Genomic DNA, 27,890 nt, shown 5'->3' with positions numbered 1-27,890 from the left:
TGTGGGTTTCTTATAAGAACTCTGCTAAATGAGGTAGGCTGAAACACACCTAGGAGAACACCTGGGACAGAAGTAGACATTCACTTAATAGTAGTTGCCTTTTTTATGCTAACTAGACAGTTCTGAATTTCTTGGCATTTTTATTCAGCCTTTCTAGACTCTCGGATATAATTCCTAAGCCAGGAAAATTTCCACCAGTAGGGTTTTCTTGTTCATTTTCCTTTTCCTTTCACCATTTTTTTTCTCTTTAGGAGAATTCTTTCTTTTATGATAATAAAAATTGACCTTAGGTAAATATTTGACCCAACTGTACTTTTGATAAATCTCCAATGTTAGCAAAGAATGGGTTGTTTCACTCTGCAGTTCCTTATTCGGATCTTCCACCCCGGTGAGGGGAAGAGGATGTGATCACGCGACAGCCAGCAGAGGGGAAACTGTGAAAGGGGCCTCACTCTAGAAAAGCAGCCCACAACGGCCCCAGCTCTCAGAGGAGGGCGAGCTTCTGAGGCGACTTGTCTGCGGGGGGACTCGGCCATCTCTTTGTCCGTCCGACATGGAACCAAAGCGGATCAGGGAGGGCTACCTTGTGAAGAGGGTAAGCAAAGTGCCACCTGCAAGGGTGTCCCTGGAGATAGGGCGGGGGAGGATTGGAGTCCAGCTTTGCACTCTCTAACCTGCTGAACCTATTGGGCTGAAATGGGAGAGCATCGCAGGCTGTAGAAGGTTGGAGTGGTGAGGAGAAGCCAGTACGTGTTGCCTTCTGGTTCTTAAAAGTGAGTTAATCAAGCTCAGGCGTCAGCACAGCTTGGTTTTGTGGGGTTGAGAATTCCAGACGACAGGGTCTGGAAATCCTTCAGGATTTAAAGCATCCTTTTCAAGAGTCACGCATGTGTGTTATGCTAGAAGACTGAAACTCTTCTTCTATAGAGGTTACTAGGAGAAACTATTCATTTGTTATTTAAATTCTTCTTCCCCTCTTTTTTTTTTTTTGGAAAGGAGGAAGAAGAAAATGATTAAAGATGAGCCGATATAATACAGTAATGGTAGCTTATTCATCCTTTTTTATTGGACTGAAATCTCTTCACTCACAGTTCTTAGTGAATTTGGATAACGTGCTGTTAAGGTGGTAGGTAGATGCACCATTTGAAAGATTAGAAAACAGAGACGCAAGTTTACTGAAAAACGCTTGGTTTCGCTGGTGTGGCATCAGGAAATTGAATTTCGTTAGCACTGCTGGTTTTTCTCCTGGTGGCGGGTGGACGCTGTGTCACTGTGATACTCCCCAAGAGGGTGAGTTCACACGTAGGGCTTGTTGGCATCCTGTGGGCAACACCTATATGAACATGTAACTCACACTGACCCAAGTGAGTTCAGGGTGTTAGAAGTGAACTGAATTCAGTACATTCCTTTAAAGGCCCAGTTTTTAATTGAATGAGAGCATAATGGGACTCTGTTTTAGGCCATTCATGGTTTAATATTTTAGCCTGAAAGTTCTACCAAGAGGAGGTTAAACTGCTCACATTGCTGCCTGATTCTGTTTTGATTTAAATCTGGAAGGGGCCTTAGACCGTCTGACCTCATTCCCTCATTTCCACAAGAGTAAGCTGAGACCCAGAAGCTGGGTGACTGCTCCAAGTCACGTGGCTGTGACAGATTTGGGACCAGAAAGTCACTCCCTGACTCCTGGCACTGAGCTCTGTCTAGTACACCGGGATTTTCATTGAGTAAATTCAATCTAAGTTAGGGTTTGCAATGTGTCTATGGTCGTGAGAGTTACGAGTAGATGCCAGAGAATAAATGAGCCCTCAGCTGGTATTCTTTCTAGCTAGCCATATTTTGAAACATCCTTTGGAAAAGACACATGTATATACACAGAGGTGTATGTAGATTCTTTGCAATAGGCACTAATATTCTCTTGAGAGCCAACAATAATTAATGTTGACATTTCTTTCCTGGTCACCTAGGCTAGTATCCTGAGAAGAGCAGGTAAATGGAAACATTTTCTGCAAAGGTTTTCTGTTTGTTTGTTTTTTTTAAAAAAACAATTTAAGCATTTTGTAATTAAAATTGCTGTTATATTGTATACTTACATTTTAAAGTCTATAAATTACAAAGGATTAAAAGACTCAATCTCTAATAAGTGAGTCTGCCCCACTAGAATATGACGATGAAAGAGTTAGGGTTGTCAAGCACATGGACTTAAATTAATAAATTTTTAAATCAGTGAGAGTAATTCTCTCAGATCATGGCCTGTAAAAGTCAGTCTAGAAAAAGTACCTAGAAAAAAACATCGTGAAATTTCATATTGAGTTTTCCAGTTTATATCTCCCATAATTTTCATGTCTACAATTTACATCTTCCATAATTTTTGCATTTCTGTCTGGGGCCTTTCGAACACTCTCTGTTATAATGTGTTAGGATTCTCTAATTTGTTATTTTAAAGAAATGCTTGGTTCAGAGATTCCCTTTGTCAGCTGCAGAACTGAAGTCAGAATTTCCCAGTAAGGTGTTAAACTTCTAAACTTCTTTAGACGTCATTTTTTTCTTTTCTTTCAGATACTTCATATACATGGGTTAAAAAGTATATGTCAGGAAACTAGCACACAGTAGATGGTACCTAAGTCACAATGATTATTAATATCAGTATTGCTATATACTTCAGTAGATAGGCAGTCCTCTCCTAGATGCTATTGGTCATATGCCCTGCTTCCTGGGTTGGTTGCCAAGTTAATAGTGAAGAAAGGAGCATGGAGATCTTTCTCTGACAAGGCTGGGGGACGCCTTGACTATAGTCATTGATGTTAAAGCACGACAGGTGATAATATATGTCTCCCTCTGTTCACCTTTCTTTCTTATGCAGTTTAAGATATCTGGGTGGTAATAGAGAATATATTTCTCCTTATTCTTCTTTTATGAAATAATTTTATTGGCTATAAAGATGTTTTGGGTGGAAAAAATATGACATTAGAATATGCTAGTACAAGGATTTTGTCAAGTCAGTAATCTTGGGGTCGGTAGTCAATGGTATCGACTCTGTAATGTTTCTGCTTTTCTTCTGTGCAAGAAAACTGTCCACATTTCACAGTTCAGGTTTCCTCCTTTGCCTCCCCCCTGATATCTTTAAACAGAGTTGATGGACAGATCTTTAAAGAGTTTTTTTATGAAGAGCAGGAGGGGAAATACATGATTCTGTCATTTTGCAGCTTTTTCATTCTAAAGAAGACCCAGATTTTCTTGCCTCAAAGTCTTGCCACTTTGACTTCAAAAAAAAAGGAGCGCTTAGAGCCTGCCATGTAGCAGCTAGCCACTGTACAAACTCCATCTCATTCAATCCTATCCACCCTATGTAACAGTACCCTTATCCCCATCTTACAGATGGAAAACTGAGGCTCAGAGAGAATAAGTGGCTTGCCGGTAAGAGGACAACCTGGGATTCAAACCCAGGCTTGCCCAACCACAAAGCCCACCATCTCGTTGATCCCAGGCAGCCTTCTGAAAAGCAGGCTTCCCAAGCCAGCAAAAGGGAGGTGAGATGAACTTTGCAGAGCCAGAGTGGGGCCTGGACAAACTGTACTGTGGGCAAGAGTGTGTGTAGTGACCTCAACCTCCCTTTTTCTCTGATTAGGGGGTTACTTCCAGCTAATAAACATATTTTGGGGGTCCTTGAAAATATACTACTGATTTGGATATGTTTATGATCATAGCTTAAAAAAAAGAGAGACGAGCAGTTTACATGCAACCAATAACCTAGACTCCACCAAGTCACGTCACAAACCAGCCTCATTCCTAGAGGTCTATGCAGCCAACTGTCGTTTCTATGACAACAGCCAGCCTGTGGAGTGGCAGGACTGACCCAAGGAGTGTATTAGGAATTTAGGTGGCCTGTGAGACTGGGGGAAAGCACAGGAATCGGGGTGGTGAGAAAGAGAAGGACAAGAGGCTTGGTCAGGAAAGAAGAGGGCTGCAAAAAAAAGCTGATGTACTGATAGAAGGAGGAAAGCCTGGGTTAAAACAGAGAGCAGGACTCAGGGGTCTCTGCCCAGCAATTCTTTCGAACGGCTACCTTGTCTTCCAGACACCATGAAATAATCCCTCTTGATTGGCACACATTGATCCATTGTCATCAGAGTAGCCAACATATGTAGGGCTCACCCTGCAGCAGGGACAGATCTAAGCATTTAATGCATTAATGCAATATATATATATATATATATATATATATATATATATATATATATATATATATATATATAGTGGGTACAACTATTACCCTTACTTTACAGAGGAGGAAAGTAAGGTACAGAGAGGCAAAGGGCCTTGCCTAAGGTCACACAGCTATTAAGTGGCAGAGAAGAACTGGAACCCAGCAGTGTGGTCCCAGTGTCACAGAGAGCTGTGCCTAACCGTGTTATACGTGACCCTCATGGGCTCAGATTGCAGTGATTTTCTTTTCCAAAGCACTGTTGTTGTGATGCGTGGTGCCCAGGAGAACCTTAGGCCAGAATGACTTCATAGTATTGCCTCCAAAACGGTGTCATCTTATCTGCCAATATGATTACCATTTTTTGAGCACCTGCTACAAGCTAGGCATAGTGATCAGCCCTTTAAGTGTATTATCTTATTTAATCTTTATAACAATGGGAAATTGGTACTATTATTATTTTCATTTTATAAGTGAGGAGACTATGTTTTGGAAAAATGAAGTTACTTGCCTAAGGTCACACAGCTTAGAAGAGGCAAAGTTGAAATTTGAACCCAAATCCCTAAGACTCCAGAAATCACGCTGTTAGACACTTTGTGTCATTTTTCTATTGTTAACCTAATATGTTTTTATTGAGAAATTGTCCAACCTGGAAGAGATTTTTTTATGTAAAAAATATTCTACTGAACAGATTCGTTTCCTTGCCTTCAAAGTATTTAAACTGGCACAAAATGACCATTGATCTGGGATGTTATACAAGTGATGTCATAGATCAGGCTGGACAACTAGATGATGCAATTTACGATGTAGCAGAAATAAGGACTTCATAGAAGCAACACCAACTTAAAATAACATGTCCCGTGAGTGTGGGAGAACAGATGATACTAACTCACACTTCTGCTTTAGTTCAATACGTAGTTTTGACCATCATATAGTTTTCCTTTGAATTCTAGCTATATGTCAACATAGGAAAAGAGAAGTTTGAAGAAAAGGAGAAGTGAAAGGAGGTGTCTTCACTTGGTGGGAGATGTCTGGGAGGGGCTCGGCACCACAATCAAGCTGTCCCCTCCCTCGGCAATGAGTCATGGCTTCTTTCTGTGAAGCCACACATGCGCAGCAGGAAGGCCTGTCTCAGTTTGTGCATTCATCACGCCGACCTAGAGTTGCAGGTCAAGGTCACTCTCTCCCCTGTTAGATTGTGAACATCTTGAGAGCAAAGATGGCGTCTTGTTCATGTTTATAGCCCAACACCCAGGCCAATGTCTGAAGCATGGGAGCTGCTTTATCTGTCATTATTTGTAGAGAAACCAAAAAAATCAGGGGTTCATATTATGGTAACTTAAAAAAAAATGTCTAATGGGGTCATTTTTAGATATTCATGTTAAATATGTTTTTGAGGGGTTTTTTTTTGGCAGTTTTGTTTTGTTTTTGCTTGCAGATGAAGCCCAAGTGTTCAGATGAAGGCAAGGGCATCTGGAATTAGAAGACTAAAGGCACAATAGTAATAACACGTTTTTAGAACAGATGTGTAGAATCTGAGGATTGAAAGGAATGTAACGCATTTTGATAAGCATTTAATTGAACTTCTCATCTGTGGCCTGCATTTCTTTTACTACTCTGTTCACAAGAGTGCTAGAAGACCTCTTGTGCCAGGGAACTCACTAATTTAACTTTCTCCCTTAAGTTACGCAGCAAACTGTTTTTTTCTGAAACTTTCACCTACTGAGACTTCAGAACAATCGAAATGTTTCACACCCTTGAAGACAGTCCTTATCTACTCTGCCTGTCCCTTTTTGGGCTAAAACCTACCAGTTCCAACAATTTCCCCAAGAGAGATGCCATCCTGTCACTCTCTTTGGAACAGGCTTCACTTTATCTGTAGCTTTGAGGTTTCCTGAGCTCAAGTTCATTCTCCAGGTGCAACCGTAAGTACAGAATTACAGGGACTAGATAGTATTTATTGGGTGCTCACTGTGTTCTGGATATTGCCCTAAGCAATTTACGTGGATTATTTTATTTAATCTCCCAATCATCCTAAGAAATAGGTGGTAGCATTATCCTCATTTGCCAGATGTAGAAAATGAGGTTTAAAAACTTCCTTAAGGTCACATTGCTAGAATGTGGCAGAGCTGGGATTTGAGCTTGGGTCACCCAGCTCCATGGTCACCTACTGGTAATGCTCTATTTAAAGTTAGAACGTTACTTTCCTATGCTTCTATTTATATAGCCTACAAATGACTTTAGTTTTTTTGATAGCCCACATCAAACTGCTGACCAGTAGAGCTCCATTTTTTTCCCCCACACGCCCATTTTCCCAAATCTTCACCAATACATTTTATAAATCTTTAAAAAAAAAAGGATTGAAGAATAAGTTTATATTTTGTTTAATTTGCATTTGTTTAAATGCTGTTGAAGCAGTACATTTTTATGTTTATTGGACCCAAGCATTTCTTCTTTTGAGAACTGGCTGTTTCTACTGTTTGTCCATTTAAAAAAAAATTGAGAGGGTTTGTATATTTCTTATTGATTTCTAAAGGGTTAAAAAATATATTAAGGATATTAACCTTTAATTATATGATACTATATTATACATATTCATACCTTTTAATTTGCTTTTCAGTTGTTCAGGGTTTTTTTTGTTGTTGTTTGTTCATTTGTGTGTTTTTTTTTTTTAAAGGATACATTGGAAAGACAGAAATTGCTACCTTACAAAGTTCTTTTTTTTTTTTTTAATTAATTAATTAATTATTTATTTATTTATTTATTTTATTTTTGGCTGTGTTGGGTCTTCGTTTCTGTGCGAGGGCTTCTTCCAGCTGCGGCAAGTGGGGGCCACTCTTCATCGCGGTGCGTGGGCCTCACTATTGTGGCCTTTCGTTGCAGAGCACAGGCTCTAGAGCACAGGCTCAGTAGTTGTGGCTCACAGGCCTAGCTGCTCTGCGGCATGTGGGATCTTCCCAGACCAGGGCTCGAACCCGTGTCCCCTGCATTAGCAGGCAGATTCTCAACCACTGCGCCACCAGGGAAGCCCTCATTTGTTTTTTTACTGTACAGAAATTCAGTTTTTTTAAGTGGTCAAATATCTTGAGCTTTAAGATTTCTTCTTTTGGTATCATGCAATGTCAGACTCTTATGCACTAAACTAACCACTTCCATGATGATGTACAGTGACTCACTTGGAAACTTTAAATTTGACTCAACATTTAAAACCTACCCATTCTGACATGTAATTGTATAGGTTTTGGTCTACAATGGAAGAAAGCAGGCATATGCCACATATATATTTACTTACATATATAGACCTTATATATTTATAGTATCATAAAACATATCTATTATATAGGATCATATTATGATGTGATTTACAATTTAGATATGTTTTATGATTTTATGTACACACATATACACATATATGAGGTTATATATATATATATAGCTGGCTAAGTGGCCTAAAAATTGATTTAGATTCCAGAATAACTCAGTGAGAACCAAAATGAAGATGGCATCTAAGGGGAAGTGTAAAGAACATAAAATTAGGAATCAGGAGGCCTGGATTCTAATCTCAGTCCCACATTAGTTGGTCAGCTGTACTAGGCCCAGTCACTTAAAGTGGCCTCAGCTTTCTTACGTGTATGATGAAGGTGTTGATAGATGATCCTAAATGCCTTTCTAGCATGGGCAGTCCGTGATCACACTTCTGGGTTTGCTCTTGGGTGAGCACCAAGAAGGTTAAGGACAGAGAAGGGTAAATATAGCGGTCATGGAGAGGAGGTGCTGTCAGGTTATCCAGGGAGAAGCCAGCAGGTGCAGAGGAGAGAGATGACCCAGAATTCCATCATCCTAACCTAACTAACCACTACCAAGCCTGGAAGAAAGTCCCACTTTATAAGCTGTCCGATTTCCCTTGTTTTACCAAGTATCAGCATCCTCAATGGGCATAATGCCCCTGAATCCCAAATGACACTTCCTCCACGCAGTGAGCTGTCAGACCCTGAGGCTACATTTGAATTAGTAAAGCACAAACTCATTTTGAATAGTTGGCTCCGGAGTAGTTTTATTTTAATGGTCTACAGAAGGAATGTAGTGCTGGCTGACGTCTCCTAATTTTATCCCGGTTCCAAGGTCAAAAGCCCTGAGTGACTCTGGCAGTTATAAATCTTTGATAGGTCTGAAGTGGAATATAAAATTTGAGACTTGAAAGGCATTTCAGCAGTCATCTGGTCCAACTTCTTACTCCTAGCTCTGTGAATAGATCTTTTATTAATTTCATTTATTTAACATTTTTTAGACTTGTCTATATATTTCCCTAAAGGCACATCCCAAATTTTAGTATGTAGTAGTATCATGTGTTGTTCATTTATTTATTAATTTTTCCCAATTATTTTGAACATTTTCAAACCCACAGAGAAGTGGAGAAAATAGTATGACTACCTATATACTCTTTCCCTAGATTTATGAATTGTTAACACATGGCTACATTTGTCTTATCTCTGTATTTCTATATAAATATACACACATATTTTTATGCTGAGATATTTGAGAATAAGTCAGTTTATCATGCTCCCTCATGCCTAAATATGTCAAAATATATCTTCTAAGAATTAGAACGTTCTCCACAGTTTTCCAAATTGGATGTACCATTTTGCACTCCTGCCAGCCATGTATGGGAGTTCCAGTTACCATCCTTGCCAAGTCTTGCTCTTCTCAAGCTTTCAAAATTTTAGATGCTCTAGTGGGTGTGCAGAGGTATTTCATTGTGGTTTTAATCTGCATTTTCCTGATGGATAATGATGTTAAACACTTTTTCAGAGTTTTTTTTTTTAATGTAATGCCTCTTCCAGTCTTTTGCCCATTAAAAAAAATAGATTATTTGTATTTTTTCTTATTGATTTGCAGGAACTCTTTATATTCTGAGTTTCTCTCTGATAGATGTAAAACAGAAGGACATTTGATTGAAATTATTTCAGGTGTTGGCATAGTGCCTGACCTTGCCCATTTTTTCAAAAAGGGAAATAATTCACTGTTAGCATGAATAATTATTCTGCATGTTCAGAAAAGAGATAGTGTGTATTAATTTAAAACTTTTTTTTTCCAGTAACTAAAACAAAGGAAACACTTGGACAAGCAAAATGATAGTCCCACAAGTATTTATCTTCTTCGCATAAATAGTCTTCCTTTTGGGAAACTGGACCTTTATATAGAGGCTCTTGGTATTTTAAGATAAGCAGCAGGATCTTCTGGGAACTGGATGATAATCCCATTTTGTGGTAGTCATGACAGGGTGACATCGTGGGTTCAAAGATAAGAGGCAAAGAACCCTGTTCTCTTCCTTTTCCAAAACCCTCCCAAAATATAGACACAAAAGAGAGACTTCCTTGATGTAGTCAGAATGCTTATCTGTTGATAAAGGGACAGTTGGCATTAACCCAAACTGAAAACTTTTTAAGTAAGGATATTCCTAAAGGCCACACTGACATGACCGCATCATGCTGGCATTAGAGACAGTTCTGCAGGTGATTTTCATACCTCTTAGCCATGCCTGTACACAAGGCTGTGCTCTGAGTTTCTTCTTGACGTTCATATCCAGATAAAATCTGATTAGACCAAAGGATGGAAGTAACTGCAGCTAGCATGCCACCATTTATGGCACATGCTATTGATGGTGGCACTTTTCCAGTGAGTCCAGCTTCAGGCATCCTCTACTCTTCAGTCTGAGTTGGCACTTGAGGTAGAATCTATTTGCCATCCCTAAGTTGAAAGGAACACAATGGGCAGGGGTGGGAGAAAATAAGCCACAGATAGTCAACCTGAAATGTACAAGAAGGAGAGTTGAGATTCACACCCTATTCCCTTGGCAACGGCCCAGGAGAGGCTTATGGTCTAATTATAGGTGTGTATATATTTTATCTTAAATTTTTTTTTTTAAAAGTTTCAGCAGAATGGTATTCCCCTTCTCCCCTGAAGGCTGCTTTCCTAGCAGCCTGGTCACACAAATGTGGGTCACCTGTGTCCACACTGGCCAAAGCTAGGCTATTTATCAAGCCCTTTGCCACCTATAGAAGAGTTTTAGAACACATCAGTACCCAGCTCTTTCTGCTGTCATTACAGGGGAGCATGTTCAACACCTGGAAACCCATGTGGGTTGTATTGTTAGAAGATGGAATTGAATTCTATAAGAAGAAAAGTGATAACAGCCCCAAAGGAATGATTCCCCTGAAAGGAAGCACTCTGACTAGCCCTTGCCAGGACTTTGGCAAAAGGATGGTGAGTTGATGTCGTTAACCACAATGAATACCTTGTCAGGCGCTGACCTTTGAGCCCATGCATAGCCTGAAATGTGAATGGAGCTTCCTGTGCCAGTCCCTCTCCCCACCACCCACCCTCTACCCTGGGCATTTGGGTCTTTCTTGGTCAAGCACTTCCAGAACAGGGTTGGCTCAACTGCTGTGCTTCATAAGAGACCTCAGCCCCTTGAAAGGAGTCACTCCTAATGGGATGTGTTTTGATTTCAGTTTGTGTTTAAGATCACTACGACCAAACAGCAGGACCACTTCTTCCAGGCAGCCTTCCTAGAAGAGAGAGATGCCTGGGTTCGGGACATCAAAAAGGCCATTAAATGCATTGAAGGAGGCCAGAAGTTTGCCAGGAAATCTACCAGGAGGTCCATCCGACTGCCAGAAACCACTGACTTAGGGTGATTTTCTTCTTTTTTTTATTATTTTTTATTTTTTTAAACATCTTTATTGGAGTATAATTGCTTTACAATGGTGTGTTGGTTTCTGCTTTATAACAAAGTGAATCGGATATATGTATACATATGTCCCCATATCTCTTCCCTCTTGCATCTGCCTCCCACCCTCCCTATCCCACCCCTTTAGGTGGTCGGTCACAAAGCACCGAGCTGATCTCCCTGTGCTATGCGGCTGCTTCCCACTAGCTATCTATTTTACATTTGGTAGTGTATATGTGTCCATGCCACTCTCTCACTTCGTTCCATAGGGTGATTTTCTATGTTTGCTTCCCTTCACTCTTCCCTCCTCCCACCCTGCTTCTTGAAATCTCACAACAGATCCTGCTCCAAGGCCTGCTTTGGTCACCTCTGAAGGCTGTATCCACCCTTCCAGGTCCTTAGTACTGGCACTTGGTGTACTAAGATGTTTACCTGGGTCTGAAGGAGTGATTGTGGCTTCTCTAAGGTCTAGCAGCTGAGGAGAGGAGGCAGTGGAATTTAAATTCCCTCATTTTGGGTAATCTTGGCAGAGAGCGAGATGGGGGATGGAGAGAGAGAAAGAGAGAGAGAGAGAGAGAGATGCATAATTGTATTTATGAAGTAGCCATAATAAGTTACTCTTAAACAAAGCTTCAGGATCTATAGGTAGGTAGGAAAAGGCAGGGGCTGTGTGTCCTAGTAGGTAAGGTTTCAAGTTCAAGTTCACACAGTCAGCAAGGGTGAACTCCTCTCCTAGCAGGAAGCCATTTGTGCCTTGGTCTAGTTTAATGACCTCTGATGTTGACTGGCCTGGAATTGCAGGTGATGGTTATTGCCTAAAGGTTGATATCACATGAGTCCCTTTCTCTAGGAGTCTCTTTACTTTTTGCTGGTTTTTGCTTTTATGCAGAACATATCCTGTAACAGGAGCCCTGCCAGGAAGAATTCCATATTGGCTACTTAAAGCATCCAACCAGGATTCTGTTTACAAAATGGGTGGGGGGAGTCCTTAGGAGGGGACTGAAAAAAGCCCTCTGCATGCCTAATGCAGGACGTGGCAGGTCACAGGAGTCTGATGAAATTTGTGCATTGAGCTTAGAGAGGATGAGCACTTTCTCTCACCAAGAAAGCTTTTTGGTAAAGACCCAAGAGGAGTTGCCTAGTCTAGCTGTAGCTGCTGGGTGCGGTGGTCAAGTGATCACATTTCTAGCCACAGCTGTCAGAACTAAGTGCGAATGATGCTTGTGCTATGTGGAGCCATGAGATGCATGAAAGTGTCCTTGGGTTTTGTTGCTTGCAATTTCTCTGATAAGGCTATCTCTAGTTTATTACTTCAAGGACAAAAAATGAGAATGTCTCACTGTTTTGCTTTATCTCCTAATTTTCAGGATAAAGGGATAAGCTTAGTCAAGACATTCACTTTCAGGGAGGCAAATGTCTATACCAGATGGTCTCTTGAAGGACACAAAGAAATGGGACATGAGGATTGAGCCCCAAGAACCTTTCATCTTTGGCATCTAACTGGGGGCAACTCTCCATCTCAGACACTAAAAATTAAACCAGCAGAGTTTAGTGAATTTAAGAGACCTTAAGCACCTTCCCAGTACATTTGGCTGAATGTTGCTCAGGCCACAAAGTTATGCAATTATGAACTCTGCCCTCTAATGATCTACTTATGATCTACTGGAGACATTAGGCTCAGGGTTCACCTGGGGAGGGGGAAGCTTGTACTCAGGGGCAGCCCCTTCGAGGCGGCGAATCCTAGAGAGGACTGGCCATTCTGAAATGTTCCTGCTCATCCATGTGTTTTCATCTGTGCAGTGCCTTGTATTTGTCCATGAAAAACACTGAAAAAGGAGTAAAAGAACTGAACCTAGAGAAGGACAAGAAGATTTTCAATCACTGCTTCACAGGTAAAAGGCCTTGTGAGTCTGAAGTGGGGCTTCTGGGGCAGGCGGTATGGAGGCCTAGCTCAGCCTCACGTGTGGGTGACGGATGTAGAGCATGGGGGCGGGCAGTGGGGTCATGGAATGCAGACTGGTGGACATGATCATTGAACTTCCCCAGCGTGGAAGGAGAAAGAAGGGTAAAACAAAACTTTGTCGTTCAAGATAAAAATCTCAGACGTTCCAGCTATATCAATCAAAGGGTCATATTTTGTTTTCCAATAAATGGCAGGATGTTGAAATAGACACAGAGTTGAATAAGGTGATAAACAGGAATCAAGATACCCAATGTAAGATTTAGGTGGCAATATTCGGGATGTCTGAGGCTGCACAGGGTGAGGCATTATGTATTATGGGTTTAGGGAGGTGGTGTAGTGGTTTAAAACATGTTCTTTGGAGCCAGACTTCCTTGGTTCAAATTCTAGCTCTTCAATGTACTAGCTGTAAAACCTTAGGCCAACAATTTAACCTCTCTGTGCTTCACTTTCCTCGTCTATCAAATAGAGATAATCGTAGTGCACCTACATTAAGGCTTGCTGTAACTATAATGTGTTTAGAACACACACTAAGTACTATATGGTGCAAGCTCTCAATGCAGTTATTATGACTAAGAAGTCACACGTCTGCACAATCAATTCTGTGTGTTCAGAAAAGAGAAAGAACTCAGGGGTAGTTGGGATGAATAGAAGGTGGGACCTAAATTCTACTCTGAAAGATGGGTAGAATTTCTTTAAGTATTTGTGGGAAGGAATTCTGATGAGGATAGTTAGACTGAGCAGATGGTGAGGACAAAGTTATGGGGCTGAGATTTCCAGAATATTCATCAGGGAAAGAAAATGACCAGCCTGGTAGGACTGATGGTTCCTTAGGGAAAAAAAAATGAGAAGTACAGTTTGGGACTAGGTTGTCAGATGTCAGACATGGCTGACTTATGGTGACAATAGAGGTCAGGAGAGGAAAACACTGAGAAGATATAACAGATGGAATCTGAAGGGCTGTCCAATCAACAGATAATTCACAAAAATGGTAGAGGTCAAGGTTAGGAAGGTGGAGGATAAAGGGTGCGATCTGGGGTAATGGGGGGGTGTGGGGGGGGGGTAGTATCCCAGGGGAATTCAGCCTCAGAGAGTCAAGGCAGTAGTCCATTAGCATCAGAAAAGCCAGCGTTGAGATTTGGAATCAAGATACCGAGAATAAGGCAGGGCCCTAACTCAAGTAGGACTGAGGTCACCAAGACAAAGCCTCTGGAAAAAGAAACCAAGGGGAGGTTCTGATATAGATCTGGGCACAAGGTCCAGGTAAGACTTATTTCCTGTGAAATGTCTTACTGAGTCCCAGAGTACAGGGCTTGAACTACTTAAGCTCTCTCCATTGAAGGTCAGACCGGGTTCTAGAAATTCAGGTGGCTTGAGCCTTCTTGTGGGACTCGGGTGGTCTCAGCAGAGAGACAAGTCTGGGGCAGAGACCGGGACTCAGGCACTGATGACATGTGATGGAGGACCTGGAATGTCAGGTGATGGGGAGACTAGACTGAAATTATCTTTCGAGCTTCAGCATGCCTAGCTGAACACCTATGGAATCTAGGCTTAGAACACTTAAGTGAAGGCCCATTGCAGGTGTAACGCGGGCCTAAGGTCACTTAAACCCTCTGAGTCTTAATTTTCTCATTCTTAAAAGAGGTCTGTAATTACTGCCCTACCTCTTTTACAGGGTCACTACAAGGATTAAAGTCAGAAATGCAGTATTAATTAGTTTATCCTTCTAGAGAAAGAAAAGTGGGCAAAGCATTTTGTATATGAAATTCATGGAAGGTACACTAATCAACTGCTTTCACTCTTGTTTCAAGGATGGCATACCCTACTGCTCTTGCTTTGATGACCTGGGACCTGTTATGTTGGCTCCCTTGTTGCCTACATTTGTACAGAATACATATGTGCGTGTGTGTGTGTGTGTGTGTGTATGTGCGTGTGTGTGTGTGTCTATATATATATATATGTGTATAAAATGTTTGAAAGAAATTTGTTTTTTTTTATTTTTACTTTTTTTTCACACACACACACTGTATTTTATTTTTACAAGAGATAAATAGACTGACACCAAGCATTGTACATGGATGACCACAACAAAAGCAGCAATGATTGCAATTACCAAACACGAAACACACTCATACTATGTCATAATATTGACATTCAGTCCAGTAATCCTCCACTGTAACAGCTCCTTTACTTTGCAGTGAAAATTGATTTCTATATTCTTTGCCTCTCAGTCCTTGTGGGATTTTTTTTTTTAATTCAAACAGAAAGTCACAAAAATTATAATCATCCTCATCAGTTCTGTTTTATTTATTTACTTATTTCTATTGAAATATAGTTGATTTACAATATTGTGTTAGTTTCAGGTGTACAGCGCAGTGATTCAGTTATACATACATATATATATATTCTTATTCAGATTCTTTTCCCTTATAGCTCATTACAAAATATTGGGTATAGTGCCCTGTGCTATGTGGTAGGACCTTGTTGTTTGTACAGAATATTTTTCATATAAAGTTTCATTGTCACCTGCTAATAATCCAGTTGATGGCTCCTCGCAATCCTCTCTTGAGGCAGAAGGCTGTTTGAATGGCTTCTCAAGGTCTCCGCTAGACCCTTGTCTAAGGTGTGACATTCGGTGCAAGGGACATCATCAAATTCGAATTTAGGACATACACGTACTGTCATGGTGTTTTCTGCTTAAAAACTTGCAATAGCTCTTCACTGCCAAATATCCTAATGTGCCATCAAAGCTCTCCCCACTCACACTGGGCCTTCCTCTCTCTCTCTCTTGTCTTTGTTTGCCTTCTTTCCACCAACTCGTCCCCCCACCCACCAGCGGGGCTGCTTCATGCCTGTGTGAATCTGTTCCCACTGCAGCTGCCTCAGTCCCTGCTGGTTCTCTCGGCCCCCGCCTGAGTAGATGCTTGGCAAGCAGCCACTCAGTGTCACTTCCTCTGTGAAACTTTTCCTGATGGCGCACACTCAGTAGTCCTTCCCCCACCCACCCCTCCACGCCTTCCTGCAGATTTGACCCGACAGCTCCCTGTATCCATCCACAGCAAAGCACTTGTCACAACACTTATCACCCAGATCTCCCTTTTAGATTCCCTGAGGAAGCCTCCTCAGCACCCATCACGGAACTTAGCTCCTAGCAGAAGTTCGAGGTCATTAATGGAATAAATGAGTGGGTTAGTAAAAACTATTTCTTTATGCATGCATTGCTCCTTAAGGAGCATGTAGATTTTTTTTTTTTTTTTTAAAGGAACTCCTTTATTTATTTATTTATTTATTTATTTATTTATTTATTTATTTATTTATTTATGGCTGTGTTGGGTCTTCGTTTCTGTGCGAGGGCTTCCTCCATCTGCGGCAAGTGGGGGCCACTCTTCATCGCGGTGCGCGGGCCTCTCACCGTCGCGGCCTCTCCCGTTGCGGAGCACAGGCTCCAGACGCGCAGGCTCAGTATTGTGGCTCACGGGCCCAGTCGCTCCGCGGCATGTGGGATCTTCCCAGACCAGGGCTCGAACCCGTGTCCCCTGCCTTGGCAGGCAGATTCTCAACCACTGCGCCACCAGGGAAGCCCTCTAGATGTTTTTTAAAACATTTTACATAGTTCCTTTTGTTTCTAGGTAGCTGTCCCACGGATTTCATTTTTCCTTCTTGGAGTAATAGGGAAGATGAGACAAGTCCGACCCTTGGGTCATCCGGAGCTCTCCAGGGGCAACTGTCAGTGGCTTGTTCTTTGGTAAAGAGAGCTAACATTCCCTCTGATGGTCCCATCCAGGTAACTGTGTCATCGACTGGCTGGTTTCCAATAAATCTGTTCGGAATCGCCAGGAGGGCCTCGTGATAGCCTCCTCCTTGCTCAACGAAGGGTACCTGCAGCCTGCTGGAGACCTCTCCAAAAACGCGGTGGATGGAACTGCTGAGAACCCTTTCCTCGACAACCCCGACGCCTTCTACTACTTTGTGAGTGAGAGAGCTCCCCATCTACTCCTGCTGGCTTGGGGGCTGCTCTGGGCGGGGTCTGGGTTGGTTTCAGTTCATATCCGCCTTGAAAGAAAGAGCCCAACCCTACAGCATTGATGCATGTCCCTGACTTGACAGCTGTCCCCCTCCACAGTGCCTGTCACATCCAGTGAGATTGTTTAAAGGAAAATATTGTTCACTTGAATAGTTTTCTTTATTTACTTTTAAAAATTTGCTCTATCTATTCTTATTCCAAGCAAGAATTCTTTTATAAAAACTTATTAGGCCCAAGTATGTGACAGGCACCCACCTAGACAAAGGAGATACAGTAGTGGAAAGAAAAATAACAGGCAAAAATTATGGCCCTCTGAGAGCTTCCTTTCTAGAGGGAGATGTGTAAAATCACAATGGGCCAGTTTTATATTTCCAAATAAACATGAAAATATGTGACTCAGTACAAAATGTGTTCATCCAGGTTCCTTCCCCCTGCACCATGAGTATCCCCGGTGGCATGCTTACCACAGATTGGGAAACACTATATTGTACAATATGGACTTAATCTTGGGTTACATGAGAAATCTGGCAAAGTGGATTTCTAGGGGGATTTTGGCAATTTTGTTTCTATTTGGGGTCAGAGCACAAAAGTAAGGAAGCTGCTTCTAAAAATGAAATGAATGTCACAGAGAGTTTCATTTCACGTTGGGGAAGTTCCCCTGTCAGAATTTTTTTTTTTTCTTCAGAATTTTGATCTGGTTGTTTATAGCCATTTAAATGTGGGACTCTAAAAATACCCAGCACAGTGGCTCCTCTTCCTCTGTGTGATTCATTGCTCTCTTATAACTGAGCAAGGCTCAGTTCCCTCCTGACCTCAGAGGATGTGGCTTGGTCTTCTCAAAGTGGAGGAGCTGAGTGGCGGAGGGCATTATGGAGATTGTGTTGTGTGCACAGTGTCTTATAAACTAGCCAACTCTGCTTTCAGGGATTTGGCCAGAAGGTCCCAAGAGAAGAAAGGATTTGAAAAAAGATGTGCTGAGCTAGACTTCCAATATAGCTTGGGGAACCCAAGAAAATGAAAGGATATTGATAAAATCACACTCGAGCGGAGACAAGAGAGCATCTAGCAACAAGAAATAAACATCTCGATGGGACTTCCCTGGCAGTCCAGTGGTTAAGACTCCAAGCTTCCACTGCAGGGGGCGCGGGTTCAATCCCTGATCAGGGAACTAAGATCCCACATGCCACGCTGCAAGGCCAAAAAAAAAAAAACCAAAAAAAAAACCCCCAGAAACTTTAAAGTTCAGGTTGGAATAAACCAATAAACCACAGGGGGAAGGAGTGGCTGGAGGGGAGAGGGAGATGGAGATGGTATAAGTAGCAATATGCCTAAGACTGGGAAAATAAACTTGCTTTTTGGTTCCCCAATAGCCAGACAGTGGGTTCTTCTGTGAAGAGAATTCCAGTGATGATGATGTGATTCTGAAAGAAGAATTCAGAGGGGTCGTTATCAAGCAGGGATGTCTACTGAAGCAGGTGAGTGGTCACTACTATTCCATCCTAACCTTTCTCCCTTACCAAGTCCTTTGTATTCTAAATCACCAAATGGTATTTTGTTTGTTTGGTCAATAGTCAATTAGAAAATGACACCCACCTAGTGAAAGATAGACAGATACTTAAGTAGATGATCAAAGTGGCATTAGGTCAGGAGGACTGAGGCAGGCAGGGCAGAAGCACCTTAAAATAGGGAAATTTGGGACGTCCCTGGCAGTCCAGTGGTTAAGACTCCACGCTTCCACGGCAGGGGGTGTGGGTTTGATCCCTGGCTGGGGAGCTAAGATCCCACATGCTGTGCGGTGCAGCCAAAAAAATTAAAAATAAATAAATAAATAAATAAAATAGGGAAATTCTTCTTCTATCAATGTTTTAAGAAAATGCTGACCATTTCATTAGCTGGAGGATATCAGCTGGCTAAGAGATGCCTTCAAAAGACAGGGATGTTTCATAGTGAAAGTACTTCCATTGGCCTATCCCTCCTCCCTGCAAAGCAACCAGGAAATAGGAACAGGCCATACCCGGAAGAGGGACATCATAAACCACTGAGAGCAAGGAAGTACCATTTCAGACTGTGGGTAGGTCATGGTGAGACCAAATCCAGACCAGCTCTGCAAGAGCAGCAGCAGACAAAGGTCACATCTGCTCAGAGGGCAGACACTCAGTAATTACCACGTGTCCACCAGTACTGGCCACTGTCAGTCTGGAAGGCAGGGGCCGGGGTGAGCTGAAGAGCTCTGGTTAGTTACCAGGCGCCAAGGCACGGGATGCCAAGAGGTAAGAGAACACGAGGGCTGGGGCTGAGTGAGGAAGTCAGGGCCAGCACCTCTACAGGAAAATATGAGAATATTCAGGGTGAAACAACTGAGGCTAGCATATGTTGTCGAGAAGCCAAAGCTGCTTTTTAAGGCCAAGGTCTTGCCCTCGTGGCTGTGCTGTGAGCTGTCTTAAAGGCACTGCTCAGTACGTAACAGAGAGAATCTGGTTGCCATAAAGAGATATCCATGTGTTGTCTACAGGTCCCGTGGGACTGAGAGATTTGACTTATAATAGGACCCTGGACTTCCAGGGTGAAGAGAGAAGAACCAAAGTTGAGCGTATATTTATACTTAAAAAGGAGAATGTTGATATGGATTTTGAGTTTCACTAGGGGAAGTAGGGCATTAGTGTGGAAAACTTACCTTCACATCAGGTTTTGAGAGAACGAGGTCCTGAGGAATAATACAGCCACGGTTTAGAAAGAATTCTAGACTATTCTACTAACTTTTATGACAGGGTGCTCACTGACTAGATTAAAGGATGAGCATAGGAGTAGGGCCAGCCTTATACAGGGAAGGATCTGGCAGTTGCCCATAGGCAGAGCTTGTCCATCACCTGCTTTCTCATTTGTTCTGACAAACGTTCCTACGTTATCTGGCTCTTTGATTACAGGTGCTGAAAGGTGGCTGTTAAGGCAGGAATCACTTGGGGGGGAATTTCATTGTTTCCTTTTTGTTGATGTCTTCTATAATTCTATATTGTTATCAGCCATGAAGGACTTTTCTTGAGTTACTTGATCTGACAAGTCTTAATTTAGAGTGGAGCCCTGAGGAAACTGAGCATGAAGGTTGAAAAGGGGTAGACAAAGTCCCGGCTGGACTGGAGTCGTGTCCAGGCAAAGGGCCCAGTGGAGATGCCGGATGGTCAAAAGTCGGCTGAGGGTAATGGTGCGAGCGTGTGTTGAAAGTAATGGTACTGGAAGTAGGCTTACTTCCCTGTTTTCCCTCGCCTTCTTTACATGGACTTTGGTAGGTGCAAGTTAGCCTTTTGATCGCCCAGTTGGTGCACATTTGAATCCTCCAGGAATCTGTTAAAATTGCACCCCAGGCCAATTAAATCAGAGTCTCTGCATGTTACAGGTCCCCAACAGATTCTGATGTGTGGCCAATGTTAAGAACCACCTTTTTCTTAAAAGAAGTGAATTTATCCTATTGTCAAAGTACCACTGTTTAAATAGTCAGAAGCCTCCTTTTAAAATGAAGAAAACAGAAATCTTTGTGCATTCAGGAATTGTGTTCTTTTTCAATATTCTCCCCTCTAATTTTGGGGGGAGGTAGAGGGAAGAAAAACCTCTTCTACTTGAATTGACAGCCCCCTTTAATGTCTCCAATCTCTTGTCTTGGTGGTTTACAATCCTGGTTCATAGCAGAATCACCTGAGAAATTTTTGAAACTCTTCTCTTTAAGTACCACAAAACTGAACTACCCTGTGTCTACTGTTAGGAGTTAGCCAGGGTTACCTGTGTAGAAGGCTTATCTCGAAAAAGGACACCCGTGCCCCATACCTCACAGGTGGGAAGTAGCTGCATCCAGCTGGTGGTCAGTGCCCTCCCCATTTCCCCCCTCCTTCTCTCATCCCAGAGGAAATAATTCTACTTGGGGGCCAAGCAAGTTTGAGGATGAATGATTTTGGATTACATTCAATGTAATCCTTTTCATACAATTCATTCTGCGACGACAGTGAATAAAATATCTAGTTTCTCAACCACGTGTAGATTCTTTGATGAGGAGATTCTTTGTGTTATATGTGTTTTTCTTGTATCTGCTACAGAGTTCAGCATCTTTCTTGGTCTGTAATAGACAACAAATATTTTTAGAGTGGATTAAATCGAATATAAGCACAGCCGTTCCTCAGTATCCGCAGGGGATTGGTTCCAGGACTGCCACGGATACCAAAATCTGTGGATGCTCAAGTCCCTTGTATAAAATGGCACAGCGCATAGATGACGCTGACAGAGCAGCAACAATTCTTGGAAACCCCAGGCATGCATGCATTCCTTAAAATACCCCAGGAAATACTCAGTCAATGAAAGATAACTCTTCAGTGCATCATATTGTGATGCCAGTGAGGGCTTAAAGACAATGTGGTGGTTGGCCAGGGTTGGCTGATTTCACATCCTCCTGTACCTTCCTCTTCCACTGACTTGTGAGTACTTGGTATTCACCCAGTAATTGCGTAAGAGGATGTGTCTTGTGTATTCGTGGATCTGGAGGAACCGGCATAGGGGAGAAGCCTCAGTGTCCTCAGCCTATGGGCCGCATCAGCTAAGGCAAGGAGTAGGCACTCATAACAAGAATTCTAGAAACTGACGCTTTACAAAAGCCATTCTGTATGTGATACTGCAGATAGAAATATTCTCTGTTCTCCCATATGACTCTACAGCGTTCCTGGCTCCATTCTTCAGGCAAGTAAAAGGTTCTTTGGAGCTGAGCTCCTTGACCAGACGCCCTGCCAAATAACTTAGACCCATTCTTGAAAGCTCTCTTTACACTCTTCTGACCTGGCATTATGAAGGAGACACAGTTTGCTAAAATCACAGACGTTTCATTGCTTTCTATACAAGCGCAGTGAAAAATTTTGGAAAATTTGTATATGTGCCTCTTAGCATGTGGTGTTTCAGAAATAGCGTACAATATTCTTCATATTGGCAAGATAGAAACTATAAATTTTCTAATCTAATTTTTTTAGCTTCTGGAGTTGTCATTTGAATTTACTGTGGGAAATCATAGAATCAGGTTTAACATAACATTTTAAACAACTACTATCAGCTAATTGAAATAACTGGGTAATTCAAGGCAATTACAAACAGATATGAAGGGGCTCCCGTGTGCCAGGCACGGTGCTGGCCATAGGCGAAACAAAGATAAACAGACACAAATCCTGCCTCAGAACCCAGTCTAGACAATGTCAATGTTTAATTCTCTGGGGGAGGGCCAAGTCCTATTCTTCTTCATCATGGCTGTCACAACCACTATTGCTTCCAATTTCCATTGCTGCTACCCATTGTTAGTCCCTAATAATTTTATGCCAGGGTTGTTGCAATCATTTCTTGATGATCTTCTTATTACCATATTATATTTCCCCTGGCTTATCTTTAACCTAGCCAGCTGGGCCATCCTGTATGTTGTCACCATATTAATCTTCCTAAAATGTCACTGTAATCTTTTCGCTTCCAGCTCAAAAGCCATCAATGACAATACACCCCGTGTTTCATTTTTTACTGTCTCCTTCCACTTTTCCAAACTTGCCTCTGCTGTTCCTCATGAACCCTGCCTTCTAGCCTGACTGGTCTTACTCATCAGGGTCTGAATATGCCTTGGACATTCCCACCGCTGCTTTTTTTGTTGTCATTGGTCTTTCCACCCACGTCTTTCTCACTTATATAACTCCTGTGTGTCCCACGTGGATAAATGTAGGTTTTTATGAGGCTCTCTTTGACATCCCAAACCCACAATTACACACTCTTCATTTAAATCCTTTGAAACCAGGACCTACTGTATAGCACAGGGAACTATACTCAATATCTTGTAATAACCTATAATGGAAAAGAATCTATAAAAAAGAATATATATACGTGTGTGTATATAACTGAATCAATTTGCTGTACACCTGAAACTAACACAACATTGTAAATCAACTGTATTTCAGTAAAAATTTAAAAAACAAAAAAAACCCAAATTAAGTTTCCAAATAATAAACAATAAATATTTTAAAAATCCTTTGAAACTCATTACCTATACATGTTATTTGATTTGGACATTTGCTATTTTATATCTCCACATAGGTTATAAACTCCTTGAAGAACAGGGCCATGTCTTAAATTTCTTGATAGCCCCCCATTACCTAACACAGTACGTTGTACATAGTACTGTCTTATATAACGCTAAAGCTGTAAGACAATCTTAGAAATAACTTAATCCATTATTTAATAACATCTATCTACTGCTATCTCTCTGACAAAGGTCTGGGTTGTGGCCTGGTTTCTCCTGGAGTTAGGATTTCATCTTTATTTTTTTCTTATTTCAACTCAACAAGACTTATCACGTAGGTACTAGGTGTACCGAGTGATGCGAAGAACTCATCCTTTCTTTTTCTGTGTTGATCCTGGATACAGGGGCATAGGCGGAAGAACTGGAAAGTGAGGAAGTTCATTCTGCGAGAAGACCCTGCGTATCTGCACTACTATGACCCTGCTGGGGTGAGAGGCTGTGCTCGATAAACCCATCCCACTAGAAGCCTCTGCTGCTTCTATTCACTGGGCTTCCCAGGCCCCTTTCTGCTCTGTTGAAGCCCCTTTCCTCTTCACGATCCCTCTTATTTTTCCTCACCCTCCTCTGCCTTTTCCTACCCCTTCTGATTGCAAAGATCTGAGATCTTAGGCTTTGAGGCCAGCAGAATCACAGGGATGGAAGAAAATATCACTAGATGGTCATTTATTTGGTCAACTCAACATAATTTTCTTTGTTTGCCCCAATCTGATATTTTCAGAGGAACTCAACCAATCCAACTCTGTGCTCTTGGCTTAATATGCAAAAAAGTGATAATTCCTCTTCTAGGCCTACTTCAGTGAGAACATTGTTTGAGTCCAGCCGTTTGGGCTGTTGATTATTCAGAAGAGGGCTTTTTCCTCAGTAAAATGAGCCTTCTCTACCTGGGTTGGGTCTTCAGCCTCTGCTTGCAGGGCAGGGCTCTTCGAGTCCCTCCTGTGAAGGTTAGACTACTATGTCTGTTGCCTGGGGCCAAAGGGCTCTGGAAACATGTGGTCCTTCTGTCATGGGACGTGATGATTCAGCCTCACTGCCTCCTCTGCCTGCCACTTACCTCCGGATGTGAAGCTCAGATTGACTTGTGTCTCCGCATCCAGCTCCCACACCTCCCCGCTGTGTGAAGTGAGGGATGGGGGATCCAGAAGGGGGTCTCTTTCATCTCTTTCTGCTCTTCTCTACACCGCAGTGAGTCTGTGTGGCTTTTGCACCAACAGGATAAAGTATACCCATACATTTTACTTTGGAAACATAATGAAGGACTCCTCTCTCCTTTAGGGGGAAGATCCCTTGGGAACGATTCGCCTGAGAGGCTGCGTGGTGACCTCAGTGGAGAGCAACCCAGATGGTAAGAATGAATTTTTGTGGGAGAGAGGTGTGTCTACCCAGGCTCTCTTCCCACACCTGGGCACCCTGAGTCAACAGCAATCACTCCCTCATTCCCTCACTCCGGCATGAATGAATTTACTGTCTGAAAACTTTACAGAGACCCAAAGCTATTCTCTCCCAACTGCTGCCCTGGCTCTCTGGGCTTCGGGGACTTGGAGTGGTTTTGTGAATGCCTTGAATAAATCCTAGTGCAATGCTGAGAAAAATCCACCACCTCAGAACCGGCTTAGGTGGAGACACTTGTTACCTCCTGATGCCTGAGACTGAGCCATGACATTCCTTAAAGGGGACCTTTTACAGACTAGGAAATATCCCACAACAAAAGGAACATTTGTGCCGTGAGGCGGTATGGGGAGGAGGAAGTGCTCCTGGGTTATGGTTAGGTCTAGGCTAGTTAGTGAGTGGCACAACTTTGGGTGAGTTGCCTAACTAATCTGGGCTCTCCCGTCTCCTCCGAGAATGATGGAGTCGCACCAGATGACCCTTGGGTCCTGATCACAAGTCTATGATTTGGTGATGAAATGACCGTGTCTCCTCAGGTGTAGGGATGAGTGGTGTCAGTGGGCAGATGCGGTTCAGACATCCAGACCCTGGTTTCTCCTTGTCATTTTGGGTCTATGAGGTTATAGAGGCTGACAGGAAAACACTGCAGCTGCAAAAGCTGAGATTTTTACTATGCCTGGATCTGCTCACTCCCCTCTCCCCGTAGAGTCTTCCTGGGTGTTGGGGTGGAGAGCGTGCTGCTTTTTGATCTGAGATGGACGTGTTTTAGGTCTTGTCACAGTACTGGAAAGTTTGCTGCCTTCCGATGTTTCAGCAAAGAGTCTCACTTAGCCCTTGATAAAAACCAGTTCAGGCTATACTGATGGCACTAGTGGTGAATCTGGGGTTTTTTTGGTGTTTTAAAAAAATATACTGAGGTCAGCTCTTGGTTTATATTGTGAGTGGAGGAAAGATACTCACTGGACACTATTACAGGGTTACTTGTTAAACACTATTTGTGTGCAAAAGTGAGAAATTTAGTTTACTTATAAACTATAAAATGTTTCCCCTTGAGTGTTTTACTTCTTAAACACACATACACACACACACACAAAATCATGCTACATACCTGTATATATGAGCACTATATATATAATCATATAAAGAATATGTACGATCATACAGTGATGGTAAATTTGAAAATCACATCCTTAATTTTCTTGGAACGCTTGAAAAATGGGGATTTCATTGCTTGCAGGAGGGTGAACTAAGTGGCCTTTCTGGTGCCCATGCCCACTGTCACTTTCTCTCTCACCAGGCAAGAAGAGTGAAGAAGAGAACCTCTTTGAGATCATCACGGCTGACGAAGTTCACTATTTCTTGCAAGCGGCCACCCCCAAGGAGCGTACCGAGTGGATCAAAGCCATCCAGGTGGCCTTCCGGACGGGGAAGTGAGGACACACCGGTGACCTGCACCACCCCGCTTCCCGAGGGAACCTCATGGATAAGCTCGGTCCAGGACCTGGCCATTTCTGCGACAGATCAATGAGAAAGGGCCCAGGGGTGGGACATTGTCATCTTCGGGGGTCCTGAATGTAACTAACCACGTGCTGCATGATGTTCGCCTACACCGACCGCATTGCTAACTGAGGGCTCTCTGCCACTCTCTGTGTCCCCCAGGCAGATATGACAAGCTGTGTGGCCTGGGGACGTTGCTTACCCTCTCCAGGCCTCAGGTTCCTCCTCTGGAAAATGACGTTGAACTAGGAGAGCCCTGAGGTCCCCCCTAGCTTCAAAAGCCCCGCGATTCTAATACGCATGGCAGTGCAGCTGGAGTCCCTCTGTGACCAAGTCTTGGCCTTCAGAACCTGAAACAACTCTTCCCTTTAAAACTGTTGCCCATCTGTACTAAGAGCACTAGATACAAACCTCTTTTTTTCCCTTTTGCTGCCTTCCCTTGCTCTTGGCCACAAGATCATATATCACGGTCAAGGACAACCCTCTTCCTTCCTTGCCCTACCCAGAAACTTCCTGGGAGCCAGCGCTGCAGTGTTGGCTTTTAGCTTGAAGCCTTGTGACGACAGCCTGGAAAGTTATGTCTTCTGAGAAAAAGACCCGAGGAAACCAGGAGTAGCCCAGGGTCCTCTCCACGTCCTGAAGCTGCCCAAAGCAGGCGTGTTCCACTCGCACTGGAGACTGATCTGCCTTGGGGCTATCTTTGTCCCTTTCCAGAGCATTTCTCTACCATTTTTTCTAATTAGGAGCAGGAACTCCAAATCTGCAAGATTCTGTTTCATTTGAGTGTTTACAGAAAAAAGTGGCCAGAGGGGTTTTCTCTATGGGGTCTCTCCATGGGTGAGGGGGCTGGACAGCTGCCCGCCTGAAGTGTCCCCCCAGCTCCAGAGGGTGTAGGGGCTGGATCACAGGCCAGCTGATTGGATGATGAGTTTATACAAAGACAGCTCTGAAAGGACTTACATCTAGACAGCGTGTGGAGGTGGCCGTCACATCGTGCCGCGCCTTCAGTTCTTGAGTTAAAGATACTGTGGTTGTGCCTTAAAGCATATGCTTTAAGGACAAGCTGTCCGGTCTCCTGCTTGGCCTCTGAGGGGCCTCATGGACCCATCATCAGCCAGAGGGATCTGACCTAGATTCAAATTGGGTACCTGTTTCCAATTTTTGACCCCGTCCATCAACTAGTGATTCTAAACCAAAATTGAGATGGAAATCTGGTATGTTGTGCAGGTGTATTTTCCAACTTCAGATTTTTAATTTTAAGGCCCTAGTGAGGAAAAGAGAGTAGAAAATTCTTCCTGATTTTATCAACTCCTCTCTTTCCCTCCCCCAATTCTACACGATATCCTTGAAGCTATTCCTACCTCCAGATTGTTTTCTCAATGGCCGAGAGATGAAAGACTACCTTTTCTCTGATTCTTTAGTAAACTGTATTAGAACATGCATAGTAGTTTTTCTATATTCAGTGTTAAAAGTATTTATTAATATGGAATCAGTTTTGAGTTTTGAAATAAATGTTACCATGTTTAGCGTCTTCTTGGTACCATGACTCTGATGTTTTGCCTGACATTAGTGACTCTCCTTTTTTACCACCTACTTTCCCTTACTGAGGATAACACCATCTGTCATCTCTCAAGTCATCCCAATGTGTTTGCAATTTTTTTAAAAACAAAGTCAGTATATTCTAGGGAGCAAGATTATAGGGAAAATAAAATATGGGGAAAATAAAGATAAGGCTTAGGTAAAAGGAAGCTATACGGACAGTATAGCTTCCTATTCCCTAAGCCTTTATCAGTAATTTTTAATTTATGAGACCTTGATTATAATGTTTAGGCAAGCAAAAGAGTCTATAAATGGCCATTATTTTTAAGAATGCAGAAAATGATTTACATTAGAGGAAAAGAAGTTTCCCACTGAAAAGTTGCTAAGTATGGTTGTGCAGGGTGTGCACTGCTTAATTCCAGGGAGCATTAGTCACACTGTAGTCTAGGTGCTTGTCACCTCTTGGGATTT

General features: G+C 42.5%; 1 protein-coding gene across 1 annotated transcript; it reads left to right on the top strand.

Moving 5' to 3' along the window:
* The first annotated feature begins 494 nt into the window (after positions 1–494).
* PLEK (pleckstrin) lies at positions 495–27,334 on the top strand. Its single transcript, XM_059942550.1, has 9 exons — positions 495–595; positions 10,310–10,465; positions 10,714–10,895; positions 12,732–12,823; positions 16,676–16,860; positions 18,286–18,390; positions 23,342–23,425; positions 24,270–24,339; positions 25,681–27,334. The coding sequence occupies exons 1-9, from the start codon at positions 554–556 to the stop codon at positions 25,815–25,817; spliced, it is 1,053 nt and encodes a 350-aa protein (XP_059798533.1). The 5' UTR covers positions 495–553; the 3' UTR covers positions 25,818–27,334.
* Positions 27,335–27,890: the final 556 nt, after the last annotated feature.

Source organism: Balaenoptera ricei, chromosome 13, assembly GCF_028023285.1.
Source record: "Balaenoptera ricei isolate mBalRic1 chromosome 13, mBalRic1.hap2, whole genome shotgun sequence".
NCBI lineage: Eukaryota > Metazoa > Chordata > Mammalia > Artiodactyla > Balaenopteridae > Balaenoptera > Balaenoptera ricei.
Note: the sequence above shows the minus strand (reverse complement) of the source record. Positions and strands in the feature narration are given on the sequence as shown.

Bases quoted from the DNA above. Each gene is read 5' to 3' on its own strand.
- PLEK (XM_059942550.1), top strand. From the start codon at position 554: ATGGAACCAAAGCGGATCAGGGAGGGCTACCTTGTGAAGAGG. The intron at 596-10,309 runs GTAAGCAAAGTG...CTGTCATTACAG, and splicing joins AGGGCTACCTTGTGAAGAGG to GGGAGCATGTTCAACACCTG. The intron at 12,824-16,675 runs GTAAAAGGCCTT...GGTCCCATCCAG, and splicing joins TTTCAATCACTGCTTCACAG to GTAACTGTGTCATCGACTGG.